At 38.4% G+C, this 19,892-nt stretch overlaps 1 protein-coding gene across 8 annotated transcripts in view; it reads left to right on the forward strand.

The window, feature by feature from the left end:
* Positions 1–19,892, forward strand: part of KDM6A (lysine demethylase 6A) — a 209,113-nt gene that overhangs the window by 81,284 nt on the left and 107,937 nt on the right. For all 8 annotated transcript variants that reach the window (XM_023249060.2, XM_023249061.2, XM_023249063.2 and 5 more), the window contains exon 4: positions 1,574–1,623. In XM_023249060.2, coding sequence (XP_023104828.1) covers positions 1,574–1,623 — 50 coding nt within the window. The remainder of the gene's footprint in view (positions 1–1,573; positions 1,624–19,892) is intronic.

Consider the following 19,892-nt stretch of genomic DNA (forward strand, 5'->3'; position numbering starts at 1 on the left):
TAGTTAACATCCATTACTGTACATAAATGTTTTCTTCTTGGGGTGCCTAGGTGGCTCAGTCGGTTAAGCGTCCAACTCTTGGTTTTGGCTCTGGTCATGATCTCACGGTTCATGAGCTCAAGTCCCCATGTTGGGTGCTGTGCTGATGGAGTGGAGCCTGCTTGCGATTCTCCCTCCCTCCTTCCTTCTCCCCCTCCCCTTCTCTCCCTCCCCCTCTCTCCCTCCCCCCTCCCCCCCCCTCCCTCCCCCTCTTCCTGTCCCCCTCCCCTCTGCCCTCCTCACCTCCTCTGCATGCTCTCTCTCAAAATAAATGAACATTAAAAAATTTTTTTCTTGTGATAAGAACTTTTAAGATTTACCCATCAACTTTCAAATTTGTGGTACAGTATTATTAACTGTAGTCAACCATGCTGTACATCACACCCTCCATGACTTGTTGCTCATCAATTAAAAAAATGTTTTTATGTTTATTCATTTTTGAAAGACAGAGACACAGCACAAGCAGGGGTGGGGCGGAGCAAGGGGGACACAGAATCCGAAGCAGGCTCCAGGCTCCGAGCTGTCAGCACAGAGCCCGATGCGGGGCTCGAACTCACGAACCGTGAGATCATTACCTGAGCCGAAATCGGATGTTCAACTAACTGAGCCACTCAGGCGCCTCGCTCATCAATTTTTAAAAAGGGCTCTCACTGCCAGTTCTAATGTGTGTATATAATTTTTATTTTACTTTTTTTAAAACCCCCTCTCTGAGTTAAAAAAAAATGTTTTAATGTTTATTTCTGAGAGAGAGAGAGAGCGCGCGGGCGCGTGCACGCGCCCGCTGGCGGGGGAGGGGCAGAGAGAGAGGGAGACACAGAATCTGAAGCAGGCTCCAGGATATGAGCTGTCAGCACAGAGCCCGACTGGGGGCTCGAACCCATGAACTGTGAGATTGTGACCTGACTGACCTGAGCCGAAGTTGGATGCTTAACTGACTGAGCCACCCAGGTGCCCCCTCACTGAGTTTTTAGATCCACAGGAACTGTAGTTTCTCCCAAAGCCTTTTATGCCTTGGGGATTTAGGGTTGTGTGATGCCCTGTTTTAGAATTGAGTTGGAGCAAGGTAATTGTGGGATGGATTTTTTTGTGAAAAAAAAGCATCGCAAAAGAAGTACTCCCTTTGCTCTTGGAGGTGGTTGAGCTCTTGCTCATTCTTAGAAGTGAGGTCCCTTGTGGGAACAAATAACCCATCGTATTCTGGAGTACACTCAGAAAATCTTAATCCTTTTATCAGATTTGGTCTGTGAGGAAGGTCATGTTGATTCAAGAGGAAGCCTAGATTCTGTTCAAGCTTAGGTTTGAGATGTGGGTGCAGTTTTACATTCATGAACTCCTATATATTTGACATTTGTTACTATGTCTGACTATGAGGAGGGGGAGGCCCCAGATTTCTAAATTGTTTGCTCTTAAATATCACTGTCTGTTGGGAGGTGGTGGGTATGGTGGGAGGCTTGTTATAATGTTTCTAAAAACATGTATTGTTGATTTTGAAATGGGACATAATTGCGACTCATACTTATTTTCCCTTTTTCAGCATTATCTGCATACCAGAGGTACTACAGTTTACAATCTGACTACTGGAAGGTTAGTGAACATTTGCATGTCTGTTTCCTATTTATTTTTTGGGCTGATTACTACTGATTATGCTCAAAATAAACTGTGTTCTTTTTTTCTTTGTTTTGTTAATTAAAAATACTACTTCTAAGGAAAAGGGATTGGAAAGAAAAAATATGAATGTTCTTTGTACTATTTTGTGTGAACCACTTTATATTTTATTAAGAGAGATAGATTGCTCTGACACAGTTTATTGGCCAAAGATGATCTTAAGAGCAGGAATTTAAAAGCAAGTATAACCAACGGCAACAAAATGATTCTTTGTTTTTTTGGTCTTAAGTTGGTACCTGGGAATAAAAGACGGCTGAAGATGGGTGTATGAGACTGAAAAGGCGAGGCATAATGGGAAAATTGTAATCCTTTTTAGTACAGTTTGTCTATGATTGGAGCTCAGAGGACAGTTGAGCCTTTATTTTTTTTTTTAAATGTTTATTTAGTTTTGAGAGAGCGAGCGAGCAGGGGAGGGTGGGGGGGGGGGGGGGACAGAGGATCTGAAGCGGGTTCTGTGCTGACAGCAGAGAGCCCAATGCAGGGCTGACTGAACCACTGAGCCACCCAGGTGCCCCAAACCTAACCGTTGTTTAAAAGTCTCACCTAAATGAAGAACTGTGCATAATAGTGAGTCATCCATTTTCTTAGTTTAAGTACTTCATAAAGTTACCGGGGCAGGTTAATCTTCACATCATGTTTATTTTATTTATTTATTTATTTATTTATTTATTTATTTATTTTTTTAAATTTTTTTTTTTTTTCCAACGTTTATTTATTTTTGGGACAGAGAGAGACAGAGCATGAACGGGGGAGGGGCAGAGAGAGAGGGAGACACAGAATCGGAAACAGGCTCCAGGCTCTGAGCCATCAGCCCAGAGCCCGACGCGGGGCTCGAACTCACGGACCGCGAGATCGTGACCTGGCTGAAGTCAGACGCTTAACTGACTGCGCCACCCAGGCGCCCCCACATCATGTTTATTTTTAAGCATAAATTTATTGACGAGTGGGGTTTCTTTAAATTGCCATTTTGGGTTTTTAAGATGTATTTTATTTTTCTATCACCTAGTTTATCTTTCTTTTTGATTTGTAGAAGTTTTGACAGTATATTTTGGTAATTTAAAAAATGTGTTGAGAATACTTTCTCCAGTCTTACTTTTTTTATTTATCATTATTATTATTATTTTTTACTATTTCTTTTTTTTTTTAATTTATTTTTTAAAATTGACATCCAAATTAGTTAGCATGTAGTGCAACAATGACTTCAGGAATAGATTCCTTAGTGCTCCTTACCCATTTAGCCCATCCCCCCTCCCACAACCCCTCCAGTAACCCTCAGCTTGTTCTCCATATTTATGAGTGTCTTCTGTTTTTTCCCCCCTCCCTGTTTTTATATTATTTTTGTTTCTCTTTCCTTATGTTCATCTGTTTTGTCTCTTAAAGTCCTCATATGAGTGAAATCCTGTGATTTGTGTCTTTTTCTAATTTCACTTAGCATAATACTCTCCAGTTCCATCCACGTAGTTGCAAATGGCAAGATTTCATTCTTTTTGATTGCCGAGTAATACTCCATTGTGTATATGTGTGTGTGTGTGTGTATATATATACATATACATACATACATACATATATATATATATATATATATATATATATATATATACACCCACCACATCTTTATCCATTCATCCATTGTTGGACATTTGGGCTCTTTCCATACTTTGGCTATTGTTGATCGTGCTGCTATAAACATGCGGGTGCACGTGTCCCTTCAAAACAGCACACCTGTATCCCGTGGATGAATGCCTAGTAGTGCAACTGCTGGGTCGTAGGGTAGTTCTATTTTTAGTTTTTTGAGGAATCTCCATACTGTTTTCCACAGTGGCTGCACCAGCTTGCATTCCCATTATCTTTATTTTTTAAAGCTCATTGAAATGCAGTTTTTACATAGCATAAAATTCAGCTGTTTTAACTATGCAATTCAGTGACTTTTAGTAAATTTTTAGAGTTGTACAACCGTAACCACAGTCTTATTTTAGGACATGTTCATCTCCCCCATAATGAAACCTCAGGCCCAACCTCTGGCAAGCACTAATCTACTTTTTGTCTCTATGTATTTGTATTTCTGGATGTTTGGTATATATGGGATCATATCTTATATATTTTTTTGTGACTGGCTTCTTTTCACTAAGCATACGTTTTCAAGGTTGATCCATTTGTAGCATTTATTAATACTTTATTTCTTTAGTTATTAGTAATATTCCATTGTATGGCTATACCACATTTTATTCATTCATTAGTTGATGAGCATTTTAGTTGTCACTTTTTGGCTATTGTGACTAATGCCGCTTTGAACATTTGTGTTGTACATGTTTTGTGTGGACGGATATTTTCAGTCCTCTAGGGTAGATAGCCAGGAGTGCAATTGCTGAGCTGTAGAGTAAATCTGTATTTAACATTTTAAGAAACTGTTTTCCCAGAGTGGCTATAACATTTTACATTCTTGTAATGTAAAGGGTTTCAGTTTCTCCACATCTTGTCAGTGCTTACAATTGTTCAGTTTTTGAGTGTAGCCAGTCATTCACGTGGGTGTGAAGTAGCATCTTGTTATACTGTTTATTTCCATTTTTCAAATGGCCGATGATGTTTAGCATCTTTTTATGAACATATTAGCTATTTATGTATATTCTTTTTTTATTATTTTTTTAATGTTTATTTATTTTTGACAGACAGTGTGAGCCAGGGAGGGGCAGAGAAAGGGAGAGGGAGGCACAGAATCCGAAACAGGCTCCAGGCTCTGAGCTGTCAGCACAGAGCCTGACGTGGGGCTCGAACTCACGAACCATGTGAGATCATGACCTGAGCCGACGTCGGACACCCAGCTGACTGAGCCACCTAGGTGCCCCTAATATATTTTAATATATAGTAGCACTCTGGTACCCTTTCCCCATTGTTCTTGTTTTTAGGATTTTCTTGGCTGTCCTTTCTTGGTTGTTTTTCTAAATAAACTAAATTGTTTAGGTCCACACAAATATCTGATGATTTTTTTCCTCTGGCTTTTTTGAATTATAATTTACATTATTTATTTTAAGTGTACAAGCTTGCTGTGTTTTGGCAGTATATATGAGGTTGTGTAACCATTACTACAATTAAGATATAGAACACTTCTGTCGCTCAGTGTTCCTTTGTGCCCCTTTACAGTTGAGGCCCATTCTTGACCCCCGGTCCCAGTTAATTATTTGCTTTCTATCTCTCTAATTTTGCCTTTCCTAGAATGCCCACAGCTGGATCCAAGTATTTTTTTGCTTTTCATGTCTTTCACTTAGCATGCTAATTTTGAGACTCATCCATGTTGTTGTGAGTGTTAATATTGTCTTCTTTTTAAGCTTTAAGTAGTATTTCATAGAATGATTATGCCACAGTTATTCTGCTTATCAGTTGATAGATATTGTGTTGTGTCCAGCTTTATATTTCTTTAGGTACGTATAAATGAAATGCTGTGAACATTATTGGTCTTCGTGTGACCATAGGTTTTCATTTTTCTTGGGATATGTACGTAGGATTTGGAAATCCTGGGTCACATTGCAGTTGTACGTTTAACTGCCAGACTGGTTTCCAAAGTAGCTGTACCATTTTACATTCCAACTAGTAACTTGACTTTAGCCATTCTAGTAGGTTTTTCATCTTGGTTTTATGTGCATTTTCCTGATGATAGTGATGTTGAGCATCTTGTGTGTGCTTTTGGCCTTTTCTTTTGTTAATTTACCTGCTTACACCTTTTGCTCATTTTTAACTTCTTTTTTTGTCTTGAGTTGGATGGGCTATTTATGTATTCTGGAGGAAAGCCCTTTGTCAGATCCCGGTATTGGAAATACTTTCTCACAGTCTTTGTCTTGCCCTTTTGTTTTCTTAATTGTGCCTTTTGAAGAGCAACTCTGAAACTGGTTCCTGTACTCAGAAGGCAGGGAGAGACCAGCCAAGAAAGGGGCAGGCCCACGCCAGGTTGGTAGGTGGCACTTTTAATAAGCGAAGGAACTTATGTATGAGGCTTGTCTTGGGCTGCTGTGAGATGAATAGTTCCCTGCACCCACCTGCCAAATCTTAAAAGTTTATAAAGAGGCCTTAACTGGGTTTAGTCTGTATGCTGTACAAGTGTTCTTTTCAATGGCGTTCCCCAACGATAATTTTAGATTTACTGTCTTACAACTCTCTTTCCTTTTAATAACTGTAGAATCGGTATGAAGTATGCCCTCTTTTGTTCTGATATATATTTTTTTCTTGATCAGCCTGGCTAGAGGCTTATCAGTTTTATTGATCTTTGTAAAAAAAAAAAAACAAAACTTTGTTCCATAGGTTTTTCTTTTTTTTAGTATTGTTTTCCTGTTTCATATTTCATTGATTCTCTATTTCATTGATTCCTGATTGTCTTTTGTATTTGTTCTGCTCACTCTGTGCTTAATTTTCTTATTATTTCTTTTTTCTTTTGGAGAGAGTTCCTGTGCATACCCCCTTGAGCAGGGGCGGGCCAAAGGGAGAGGGAGGGAGAATCTTAATCAGGCTCCATGCCCAGCACGGAGCCCCACACAGGGCTGTGAGATTACTACCTGAGCCTAATCAAGAGTGGAACGTTTAACCCACTGAGTCCTACCCAGACGCTCCTCTCATTATTTCTTCAGGTGGAAGCTTAGATGATTGATTGTCTATCTTTTTTCCCCTAATATAAGTATTTAAAGTTATATGGTTCTCTTAGCAGTGCTTTAATTGTATCCCACAAATTTTTATATTTTGTATTTTTGTTATCATTTTATTTGAAAATGTCTTCTACTTGTGCTTTCTTCTGACCCATGAGTTATTCGGATATAAATTGTATAATTTCAAAATATTTGGGTTATTTTAGATACCTTGTTGTTAATGATTTCTAACTCCGTTTTACTTATACAACATACTTCGTATGATTTCATTCTTTTGAAATATGTTGAGACTATTTTATTGGTTCAACACTTGAAAACAGCCACATGATTTGCATTTTTGGTTGTACCGTGCTAAAAACAACAGGTAAAGGCAGTCGATAGTGTTTTTCAAATTTCTATCTTTGATTTTTGTCTTTGTCATATGCTGAGAGTTCTCTTATGATTTTGGAATTGTCGTTTAATTTTGCACTTAAAAAAATACATTTTGAAGTTTTCTTACTAGTATGCACACATTTATGATTGCTATTTTTATCTGATGAATTGACCCTTTTATCATTATAAAATATTTTTTTTTACCTCTGGTTATTCCTTTTGTCTTGACATGTGTCATCTGATTTTAATACAGCCATCCTGTCCTTAGGCTTGTAATTTATGTGAGATCCTTTTCCTTTCAACCTATTGGTGTCTTTATTTTTACAATTCTTCTTTTGTAGACAATTTATAAATGTGTCTTGCTTTTTTACCCAGTCTGAAAGTCGGTTTTTTACTTGTACTGTTTAACCATTCACAGTAATGCACTCATTTATATGATTGGGTTTGCATCTTTAAATTTGATTTTTCCTTTTATGTTTGTCCACTCAGTTTCTTGGTCTTATGTTCCTTCCTGCTTACTTCCCTTACCCCTTTTTTATACTTCAATCTTTTTTACAATTTCACTTTACTTTTCCTGTTATCTGTTCCAGCTGTTCTTTCCATTATTTGTTCACTGGTGGTTCTAGGGATTATAGTATATATCGTTAATTTTTACCAGTCAAGTGTGCGTTAATGTTGTATCAGTTCACATAAAATGTAGAAAGTGTGCAGTTATATAGGTTCACGTCTTACCCAGCCATGGCCTTTATGTGACAGTTGTTACAATATGTATTAAGTTTATTAACTCCACAAGATGATGTTCTTTTGCTTTGAACAGGTCGATATATTACAGTGCAGTAGTAATTGCTTGTATTTACCCATATGGTTACCATTTCTGATACTCTTCATTACCATATATATATATATATACACACACACACACACACACACACACACACACACACACACATATATATTTTTTTTTTTCCGACTTCATTTTTGAAGGTCATTTTTGCTGGGTATGGAATTATGGGTTGGCTTGCCTTTTTTTTTTTTTAAGTGAAGTTCTGACTTCTTGCCTCCATATTTCCTGATGAGAAATTAGCTCTTAATTGAAACACTGTCCCTGTACACCATTTGTTTGCTTCTTTCATGATTTGCTTTTTCTCTTTGGCCTGATCATGATCTACCTCTTCATGGTTGTCTTCATATTTATCCTGTTGGAGCATTTTGAATTTGCATTAAATAGGGGAAAGTTTTGTCATTATTTCTTCAAATAATTTTTTTGTTCATTCTCTTTTCTTCTGGGAACCCAATTCCATGCAGGTTAGATAATTTGTCTTTATGTAAATGTCCCTGAAGGGCTCTTATTTTTTCTTTTTCTCTGTGGTCTTCACATTGGATAATTTTTCTATTTCAAAGTTTATTTTTTCTTTCCTTTGTTGTTATTTAATTATTAACTCAGTCCATTGAATTTTATTTCAGATATTCTGTTTAACAGTTATAGAGTCTTCATTGGGTTATTATTTTTCATTCTCTGTTGAGATTTCCTGTCTATTTATTATGAGCGTATTTTGTTGATGATCTGCTATTTTCTAGTATCTTTATCATTTTGGGTTTGGTTTCAGTTGATTTTCTTCTTTCCTGAGAATGTGTTCTGTTTTCCTGGATCTTTATATGGTGTGTAATTTTGTGTGGGGGACTGGTCATTATGAAAATTATGCTAACTCTTGGTTCTATTATTTTCTTCTAGTGAGTGTGTATGTGTGTTTGATTTTTGTCTTTTATCAGGCAGTTATCTGTATTGGACTTGAACTGCAAACTCACTTCCTTGGAGTACAACTTAAGTATCAATTTAGATCTTTTGTCTTTAGCTGTGTTAAGTCTGTAACTTGCATGCAGGAGTCAGTCAGACATGTTGATAGAATTTAGAATTCTCTTCTGTGGCTCTTTGTTTTCTGGAATTTGTTTTAATTTAGTGGGTTGTGATTTCTCCTGGTTCCAGTCTTCTGGTTGTCTATATTAGAAAGACTGCTTTCTCTACTAGTGACCCACTCCTGTGTGCTATGCCTGGCACCAAGTTAGTAGCCAGGAAAATCGAGCTCAGTCCTTACAACTTTCCATCCTCTGAGCATGGCCTTCTGTATTGGTTTCCTATGGCTGCTTTAACAAATTACCACAAATATAGTGGCTAAAAACACAAATTTAATTATCTTACAGTTTGAAAGTCAGAGTCCCAAATGAGTCTTAGGGGGTTAAGTCAAGTTATCCGTAGGGCTGGTTCCTTCTGAAGGCTCTATTGTAGCGTCTGTTTGCTTGCCTTTTTTTCCAGCTTCTGAAGTTTGCCCACATTCTTCTGGCTCATAACCCTGTATCTTATTGCATTTTGACCCCACGTTGCCTTCCTTGGCCTTCAACTTTCTTGTCCCCTCTTATTAAGGACCCTTGTGTCTAACCTGGATAATGCAGGATAATCTTCCCATCTGACGATCCTTCATTTTGTCACAACTGTGAAGTATCTTTTGCCTTGTAAGGTAAATTTCTCAGGATATTGACGTTTTGGGGGCCACTATTCAGCCACATCTTTCCACCAGAATCTGCCTGTTTCTGTTTACTTTTGAGTGCCTTTTGTTAGCTGCTTTATTTTATGTATTGTACATTCTATAAACTAGAGTTTATAGTTTTTATAAAACTGTAGTTATTTATATTTATTACCTCTAGGAGGGTCTTCTCCAGTATCATCTTACTTAGCCTTCATTGGAAGCAGTAGTGTGATATGTATGGATACCACTTTGCTTGCTTTTGAACTTAATAAAAATGTAATCGTGCAGCATATTTTTTAAGTCTGTCTTCTTTCACTCAGTACCGTATATGATAGAGTCACCCCTGTAGTTGTATATTGCAGTAGTTTGTTTTCATTGTGGTATAATATTTCTTTACATGAATATGCCACAACTTATTCATTTTGTTGTTGAAAGACACTTGGTTTTTAATGAATTTTGGCTGTTGCTGATTATAACTTTGCAAGTTCCTGATGCCTGGTAGTTGTCTGATGCTTGAAAACAGATGCAAAACAATATTTTGTCTAGCTTTTCTAGCTATAATTATTCAGATAGAAGAGAGAAATTAAGTACAAAACGGATTAGTCTACCATTGCCAGAAGTGGAACTCCCTCTAATCTTACCTATAATAAGGAAAGCTTAATATAGAATTTATTATTTAACATCTTACTGTAGATATTTGTGATAATAAGAGAACATAATTACCGAATGCCCAATACATGGAATACTAATTAGCCATCAGAATCATTTATCATTGGTAGTGTCTTATTGTAGAGTTCTTAACAAGCAATTTGAGATCCTCCCGAGGGTCAACTGACTCCCCAAATACGAAGAACACAAACCCAAGTTTATTGCTTATCAGGGTAAAGAAGAACACCACTTCTGCAAAGCTTTGTTGTTATCACAGGGAGGAAAGTGAGGTCAGACTTGATTGAGAAGTGAAACTTTGTCTTAAGGCAGGTCTTCAGTTTGGGAGCTTGATTGGGTAAGAATCTCCACGTATGTAATGGTCTGGATATGGCGGTTATGGCTAGGCAAGGAGTTTGAGTTAAGGGATTCAGAGAATCTTGGGCCTCAAACTGTTGTTGATGCTTTTCACGAAGAGTTGGTGGTTCCTGTAATAATGGACAAACGATGTGCCTGGGCAGGACACATGGAAAAGTGAAGTAAGGCTAATTAATGAAAACGGAGGACTAGCAAAGTCGTGTTAACATTGACAGTCAGGGGTAGGTTAGGTTCTCAGCTCTCCAGGTTAAGCGTGGGAGTAGACAGACATCTTTGGTTCTCTCAGGATAAAGAACTTGTGCCAGCTTTTGTCAATTAAAGACATGAATGCCACTTACTTTAATTTCTATTTTCTAAGTATCGATAAACAATATAACAGTATTATTTGTGATCCAGTGAGTATTTATCCAGTGAACATACTTAGTGGCTGGTGGTGATCCGAATTGACATTCACGGCAGTGAAAATCACTGTTTAGGTTCAACTTTTTATTTTTATATTATTTTGTCTGATTTTGTGTGATTTATACCCACAATGTATTGTAAATTGAAGAATGTAAGTATGTGATTGATTTTTAAATGAAATATGACTGAGATAATTATCTCCTGAGTTTTAGTTGTACTTATTTCTTCAAACCACATCTCTTCAAGCCTGTCCTCTACAATTAGATCTTAGAAAAATAAAACGATTCCCCATTCTGCAGGGTCTCAGTTATTCATCTGAAATTCTTGAATCCAGAATTGTGTAGAGTTGGGAGGATTTTTTTTTGGATTTCAGAAAGATAATAATGACCTTACTATATTACACACTATCCCCTGTGGCAACAACATATTTACATCTCTGCAGTGATCGTGTGATTGGTTATATTAAGTGGTAAGTAAAGACTTGTGTCAGTTCAAGTCTGGGTTTTCCTACCCAAAAAGTTTTGGTGGTTGATTTATGATAAACTTTAGTTTTTGTTAGAGCCTTTTGGAATTCTGGTTGGACAGTTGATCTGTAATCAGTAATTAAATCTTAATTTTTGGTTAACATTCCAAAACTCAGTAATGTTTATTATGGAATTAGAAATTTTATTTCTTGAGAAATCGTACTTGTTCTTACCTAGTTCAGTACAAAGGAGTCATTTTTGAAATGGTGAAAATTTGCCAGTCCTCTCATGGCTACTATATCATGCCATTATATCTTGACTATTAGTGATTGTAATAAGTAGCTTTCTAGTGCTAGCTAATAATAAACAAAAGCTTACTTACTCAGCAACTCTAGATACTGTGTAGAAATAGCATAATAATTTAAAACACAATATAGGGAGGAAAAACTTTGCTCTGACTACTTAAGTTTGTGGTGAGGGCCTGTGAATTACTTAAAACAGATAACCAGGAGGGGGAAAAATTGTTTATACATGCAGTGCATATACCTGTGGGAGAACTCAGTGATGAGTAATTCCAAGGCTGGTTAGAATTTGGAGCTATACGCCAACTGAGTAGGTGATGGGGGGGGGGGGCGGGGAAGGACACTTAAAGAAAACAACTTTTGGGAAAGATAAATGAGCCCTTAGGAGAATAGATGGGAGATAATGATAGTCTGTGACAAAGTCCATTAGAGTTGCTCTATGGGAGGGAGTTTATGACCCTTGGATTCTCTCAGGAGGCTCTGCTTTTGCACACGAGGGATTCAAGGAACTCGAATGCTTTCAGCTCAAAATTATTCTTACGCCAAAATGGCATACTTCATAGTACCATGTCCTGATCCCCTTTAGCAACAGCAGCAAAACCTAAGCTCTTCCGTGAGTCAGGAAAGTTTACTTTTTTTTTCCTTTAATGTTTGTTTGTTTGTTTGTTTGTTTAGAGAGCAGCAAGCGCTAGTGGGGGAGGAGCAGAGAGAGGGAGAGAGAGAGAGAGAGAGACAGACAGACAGACAGACAGACAGACAATCCCAAGCAGTTAGCAGGCTGTCAGTGCAGAGCTGGATGCGGGGCTCCATCTCATGAACCAGGAGATCATGACGTGAGCCAAAATCAAGAGTCGGACGCTTCACTGACTGAGCCACCCAGGTGCCCCTGAGTCAGGAAAGTTTAGAAATTGCTGTTATGGTTTATACTATGAAGTAGAAAGGTAGGAATAAAAAAGTGTGTGCTGTTACTGCTCTTATGTGTTTGAGTCTACAAATAGAAGACTGTAAGGACACGTGTTAAAATGGGAAGAAGTTCCTGATGACTTCTCTTAAGTATGCTTTTTTAAACAATTCTGTTACACTTTTATTTATAATTGTGAACTTTTAAAGTAAATAAAACCTACTCTTTTTCCATCTTTTTTTTCCCCACTTGAATTTAAAAAAAGAAAGAAAAGCTTTTGAATTATGGTAGCATGCTTGTCTAAAAGAACCATTGATTAATAGTTGCCGAAACTAGGGAACTAGTAGAATCTGTGCTCATCTTCTGACTCTTCAGGGACTTTTTCTTTCTTTTCTTTTCTTTTTTTAAATGTTGTATTTATTTTTGAGAAAGTGCAAGTGGGGGAGGGGCAGAGGATCTGAAGCAGGCTCTGAGCTGACAGCAGAGAGCCTGATGTGGGGCTCGAACTCATGAACTCTGAGATCATGACTTGGGCCGAAGTTGGATGCTCAACCAACTGAGCCACCCAGGTGCCCCAGGGGCTTGTTCTATCGCGTTATTTATATCCATCACTAAATGGCTTTTACCTTCATTAACAAGGGCTTTGTTGGCAATACAGGGATAATATAGTTCCTGCTCTCGAGGTGCCGAGACACGAATAAACATACGTTTTTGGTAAGTGGCCAAAAACATTGCTGAGGGCCACGAGGGAGGCAGAAGTATGTATCTTTGAGTAAAGGGTGTGGGGAGTGGGGATGAGAAAGACTCCACAGAGAAGTTGCAATTTGAGGGAAGGGTTAGTGGGAGTTTTCCAGCTAAGAGATGCGGAGAGGCAGAGAACTGAGCCAGCACGTGAAAGTGTACAATAGGTGTTTAGGGAACTTTCACGTGTTGGTCTAGAGCAGAGGCCCAAACAGTTTCTTAAAAGGATGAAATGGTAAATGGTTTAGGCTTTGTGGGCCAAGAGACAGTGTAACCATTATAATACGTAAAGATTAGTTTTGGTTCTTAGGCTTTAAAGAAAAAATTTGACCGGCTGTAATTTGTGGACTCCTGTTTTAGAGCCTGGGGTTATTGTTGGCGTAAAGTGGGCAAAAGAAGGCAAGGGCCAGATGGATAGTAAATGGGTTTACAACAGCAATCTGGAGTCTTCGATTTGTCTCAGTATTTGTTCAATATCTAGTCAGTTTCTATAGGGCTGGAAGAGTCATAAGATTCAGTAAAACACAGTGACTTCCAACGATTAATTGGAATTGCATTGACTTTGTACATTTTGTACATTAAAAAAAGAAACTCTCCTTGTAAAGAGACTACGGTCTTTCTCAATAAAATTTTATGATTTCTCTATAAAGTTCTTGTGCATATTATAAAGTGTATTTTATATCTTACAGCTTTATTGCTATTATAAACGTCATTTTAATTTTTTAAAATCTCTGCTGATCTATAGAACTGCAGTTGGCTTCTATGCGTTAAGTTAAATTTATCAAGCAATTTCACACTAACTTTTACTAACTTGACTGATTTAACTTTGTTAGCTTGGATTTTCATGTAGATTAAACTACCTTTTAATTAATGATAATTTTGTTTCTTCATTTCCAATTCTTTTTGATCTTTTTTCCTGCTGTTGAGGTAACTCGGATGCCAGCACAGCATTGATTGAAAGAGGTGATAGGAGAATAGAAAGGAACTTCTTAACTCTAATGAAAGCCAACTTTTAAAAATTTCATTTTAAAAGTCAACATTTTTCTTTTGTATGCAAATGTTTATTCTGCATCCGCTGAGATAGTTTTGTATTTTTTCTGTTTAAACCAATCTTGTATTTCTGAGGTAAGTGCACACTGGTAATGAGTTTTTATCATTGTTAGGTATCTCTGGATCAGGGTCACTAACATGCAGTATCTTGACATTTTGGTTCATGCTTGAAATTGGTCTCTATTTTTCCTTTCTTGAGTTGTCTTGATCTGATGCCTTGGAGCCGGTCGGACATTCTGAGGAGCTGGTCAGGGGAAGAGGAAGCAGAGAGCAACAACCCTTTCCTTTAAGGGAATCATGAAATCATACACATCCCCTTCATACATCTCTGCCCGGCAAGAATGTAGCAATATGAGCATCCCGAGCTGCAAGGGAGGCTGAGAAGTGACTTTACTTTGTCTGATTGTAATCGTAATAGGATAGAACACAGTGAAGAGAAGGTACACGTGTTGTTGCAAAGTAGACTACACTTGTAATACAGATTAGCTCATGGTATTGGTTAGTTAGGGAATTAGAATTGTGGCTGTATGACCTGAAAGTCTTCTTGTTTCACTTCAACTTTTTTTCTAGATAATGGGAATATAATGATAACCTTCTTAGGAAAAAAGAAAAGGCTCTTAGCTTGGCTGTCGCTCTAGCAGCAGGAGTGCTGAGTCCAGATTTTAAGAAAATGAACCACGAGGACCTGCATCCTCGTCGTCAGAAAGGCACATTGCCGCTCTGCTCTAGTGAAAGGGGTGCCAGCATTCCAACTCCATTGTTTGGTTAATTTTTAATATCAACTGTGGCAACCTATGACCATGCTGAGCCTCCTGCTTGAATGGTTCAGCCCATCTCCGGATACCAACCCGTGACTGTTTTTGAAAATCCTCTGGTTATAATGTTGCATAGGTTTTGAGGAGTCTCGTCCGTAACTCTAGTTTATTTCTGAGTCCTCTTAGTTTTAATGTGCAGGGTTGTTGTTGTTGTTGTTGTTTTTACAGCACCGAGACTTCCCAAGAATTTTATGTATCATGTTTTATCCATGGAGCAATTATCAGGTGCCAGAAAAGTTTTTGGTGGTGTTAGATACACCGTCTCCTTTAGTTTTCCTAAAAATTTCAGGTGCCAGGTAGTATTTTATATGGTTGGTTGATCTTACTTCATTCCTCAGAGCAACCCTCTGAAACTGATCAATTAACTTGTTTCCTGAGTCTTAATAGATAATAAATGACAAGACTGGAATTCCAACCCAAGTCTGATGGCCTGTGCCGAGTTCTTGATCACTCTCCCGAGTGATGAACTCTCCCGAGTTCTTGATCACTGTGCAATATTACACACGTTTTGGAAGCAGAACTTCTACTCCGATGCTGTAATTTTGGGCATTATGGCTGTAATGAGCTTTAGCAACATCTTTTACTATATTATAAGTAGGAAGACTCTTTGTAAGTGTCCAAATTAAGGAAGTAATTCGGTATAAATTGAATTTAGCAACGTATTAAATTCTTTGATGAAAAAAATGTGCAACAGGTTATTTAAGGCTGTAAGAGATTGACTTATTCAGCAGCAAACCTTTCCTAGATAACTTACACGTGCAGTTACTTTCCCATAGGGATCAAAAAAAGGATTGGGTCCCTCTCTACCATTTAGACTCCTGTTCTAGTGGAGGGGATAAGTAGCATATCTGTAATAGACAAAAAGATTCATTTAGAAACATCTCAGAAAACCTAACTCTGTTTGGGCTTTGAAATGTGTCAGATAATACTTCTAGAAAGAAGAGGTGAGTGAAGTGTTAAAGGATGGATAGGAATTTGCCAGATTGAGAAGTGAGTTGAAGGAAAGACGGCACTTGGGTTTTCAGCAGCAGAAGCAAACATGTTTAAAATCACAGAAATGTGCAAGAGAGTATTTTATTCATAGATGTGCGTGTTATTTGTCCTGATGGAAGTGGAGGCTATGAGACTGGGAAAATTGAGCAAGGCTAAAAAAAAATGAGGCCCCTTTGCCCCTTTGAGCCACCCTAGGTTGCAGCGACTCTTCAGAGGAATTTCAGGTAGAACAGTGTCATGTTTGAGTTTTTGAAAGCTCACTGGCAGTGGTAATGGAAGGTAATTGAAAGGGGTTACACGGAAGGGGAGGTTAGAATTTGGGAGAGGAGTTAAGAAACTATTGCAAGAGGCCAGGTAGACAAAGTTGGGGTCCTAGATTACTTGGAGAAAGGCAGTAAAAATGGAGAGGGGATTGATTCAGAGGCTTTTAGGTTGTAAAGTGAGTTTTATAAGTAGAGTACATGGGGTTTATTGGTGGGAAGGAGGTAAAAGAAGAAAAATAGGACTACTTTTGTCTTGCTTAACTGGTGAGATTGTTACCACTGTCTGAAATTTTCCGTAGGGGGGGCGCCTGGGTGGCTCAGTCAGTTAAGGGTGCGACTTCAGCCCAGGTCATGATCTCACGGTTGGTGGGTTTGAACCCTGCATAGGACTGTGTGCTGACAGCTCAGAGCCTGGAGCCTCCTTCGGATTCTGTGTCTCCCTCTCTCTCTGCCCCTCCCCAGCTCATGCTCTGTCTCTCTGTCTTTCTCAAAAATAAATAAAAACGTTAAAAAAAAAAATTGAAAATTTTCCGTACCACTAGAACATCAGACTCTCCTGTTCAGTCCAAGATTTGTTGAGTTTCAGGTATTTGTAGCATATCCAACAGGTGGAAGTAACCAGAAGGCATTTGGAAATTCACTCCTGGGGCTTTGGAATGCCTTCTGCCTCCCTATCCCGTCTTTTGGTTCCTGGGTAGGATGAATAGCAGATTTTTTTGTTCCCACTGTGCACCACTACCTATGTGGGATTAGTATCAGAGAAGAATAAGGTTAAGAAATTCGATATTTTTCTAATAGTTTGGCGTGTTTTTATTTCTTAATGATATTCCTGTATCAAAATGATTATCTTCAAAGGTGACTCTTGGAGTATGGGATGCTTCGTGGTGCTACAATCAAATTGTTATTCTATCCAAAGATTACACATTTTTTTAAAAAAGTTTATTTATTTTGAGAGAGAGGGAGAGAGAATCCCAAGCAGGATCCACGCTGTCAGCATAGAGCCCGATGTGGGCCTCGATCCCACGAACCATGAGGTCATGACCTGAGCCCATACCAATAGTCAGACACTTAACGAACTGAGCCACCTAGGTGCCCCAGGAATTCATTTATGTAAGAGCATATGTAAGACCCCCAGGTCACTGTTTCTAAAGCTGTGTGGTTTAGAACCCCTGGCTGAGATAGCTTGTTTTTCCTTCTCCTTTCCCAGCCGTCCTTGAGATGCAGTACCCAACTACTACCTCTTTCCTAGTCCTTATTTTACTTCACTAACTCTTAAATGGTTGTAGCTTGGAATATATTATTGTGCACTTAATTTCATAATCTGTTGTCATTAAGTTGTAAATTCATTGAGGATAGGGATTTTTATCTGTTCTCTACCATCTTTCCAGTGCTGATAACTCTGTTGTGATTCATAACAGATGCTCAATTAATGTTTGAATTATATTGTTTACTGTTATGGAAAAATGAGACTTAACTGTTTGCCAAGATATGTAAGCTCCTGGTCAATAGGAACCACGCCTCATACTATATGTCATCTAGGGATCTGAATTTAATAACTGAGCTTAAATACTGGGTGATTCAGTTTACTGAACCTTGGGGCATCCGCTGTGTACAAGGCACTGTGCTAGGTAGTAACGGGATACCCAGATGATTAACACTCCTGCCTCTGTGGCACTTTTGTCTGGTGAGATGGCATTTAGTCAGTACACAAATAACAACACAGTAGTTAAAAGAGTGAACTCCGGAGGCAGGCCTAGATTCAGTTCCTGTGTGCTCCACTAGTAGCTGGCTCTTTGAGCAAGTTTCTGATCCTTGTTTGTTGATTCTATAAATGAAGCCCTCCACCACCTCGTGGGGTTAGAGCCTTTAAAAAGAAATGTTGTTGGCGTTTTGTGTTAAATTAAGTTCTTACTATTACATAGTCATACCGTAGGATAGAGACTTTGTGCTCTGAGGCCGGTTTTAGAGGTTGGAAATTCAGAGGTTGGAAAGATTACTTCTGGATTGAGGCGGGAGAAGCGGCAGAGCTTCCTGGTGAAGATGCCATTTAAGGTGGATCTTGAATAAGGATAGAATGTATAAGGTGGCAGGGATAGGGATAGGATTTCCTAGAGTGGGAAGGATAAGCTATGAACAAAGTAAGGACGTTGGGGGAATGCACGGTGTTTCTCGAAAGCAGAAATTCCCCTCAGTAAAGTCCTATTTCCACCACTCCCCACACCACCTTCTCTGGGTAATTACCAAAATTGGTGAAAGACGTCAATCTGTTTTTCAGCCCTGCTCCCTTCTCTGCCTTTTCCCTCACCTAAGAAGACAGTTGTCTTTCAAGTCTAGACTTTCTCGGGGCGGAACACTTCATGACTGAATTAACTGCTCCTGCATTCTTGTTATCACTGTTCTCCCCACTCCCCACTCCCCACCACCTGCACGCACTTAGGTTGTATACTTCTTGAGAGCAGGGAAAGTTCTGTTTTAAACAGTTTGGCTTCTTCAGCCCTTGAGTATTGTCCCTGACACCTAGTAATCGCTCAGCTTATTTCAGGGGGTGGGGGATGGGGTGATAAATGAATGATCCTGATAAAAACCAGTTCCAAACAAATTTGAAAAAATTTTTTAAGATACAAATTTTTGAAATAGAGGTTTTCTGAGACCTTTGCGAATGCCCACATCTGTGAATACTCCTGTAGCATGTAATTTTCTGGATTGGAGAGCTGGGGGTAATGAAGATTGAATGAAATCAAGTCTTCAATTTATTACATTTTAAGATTGTACTTAAGAAACATTTTTCAGTGTTTCCAGAAAGGTACTTGAAATTCAGAGGAGATGCACAATATAATCCTAGAACGAAGCTTAGTATTAAAAAAAAAATAACTGCCTGCCAAAAAGTCACCTGGCTGCTTACAGTTTTCTTTATACTTTAAACGTCGCTGATTCTTGTTCTCTGACCAGTGACTGATAGTAGTTGTGGGATAAGTAAGTACTCTAGTCCCTCACACTTGGGCAAGATGACTCTGAGAAAGGGCAAGATGATTTAGGAATGTTCCATACTGTCTACTTGAGATCCCTAGTAGGATTCAGTCCCAGCTGTATAACCAGCCATACTGCACCCTTTATTGGCTTCTTTCCCTTCCCTGCCTCACTTCTCCACTCCCTTACTGGTATTTGCTAGGGTAACTTCCCAGGTAGACTACTTATCCTAAAACCTCTGTCTCAGGGTATGCTTCTGGAGAGATGCAGCCCAAGACTGTGTGGCGAGAAACATTTATTTTAAGAGTCTAAAATTTTCACGTTTGAGAATATAGGTTTGGAGAAATTTGTTCTCAAGGGTCAGCGTTGAAAGCTTTCCTTTTTTTTTTTGTTTTTTTTTGTTTTTTTTGTTTTTAACAGGTAGGGTTTACTAAAACTGATTTACTTACTGATTGGTTAAAAAGAAAAAAAAAAGAAAAACCATGTAATAAATACTCAAACATTTGTTCTTTTTGAGAAAAGGAGTAGCTAGGTAGTTCCTATTTTGGAGGCCAGAGATCAGAATGAGTCTGGTTAAGCATCGTTCCGTTTTGTACCGCAAAAGGAATCACTATATGTTTAGAGCCCCAAATGTGTCATTTTAGCATGTGATTTTTTTTTTAACACTAAAATTTTGTTCTGGGTTTATGCATTTCCTATGAATTCTAACTACAACCTTCCTGGCAGCACTGAACATAAAATTAAA

Source organism: Felis catus, chromosome X, assembly GCF_018350175.1.
Source record: "Felis catus isolate Fca126 chromosome X, F.catus_Fca126_mat1.0, whole genome shotgun sequence".
NCBI classification, from domain to species: Eukaryota; Metazoa; Chordata; class Mammalia; order Carnivora; family Felidae; genus Felis; species Felis catus.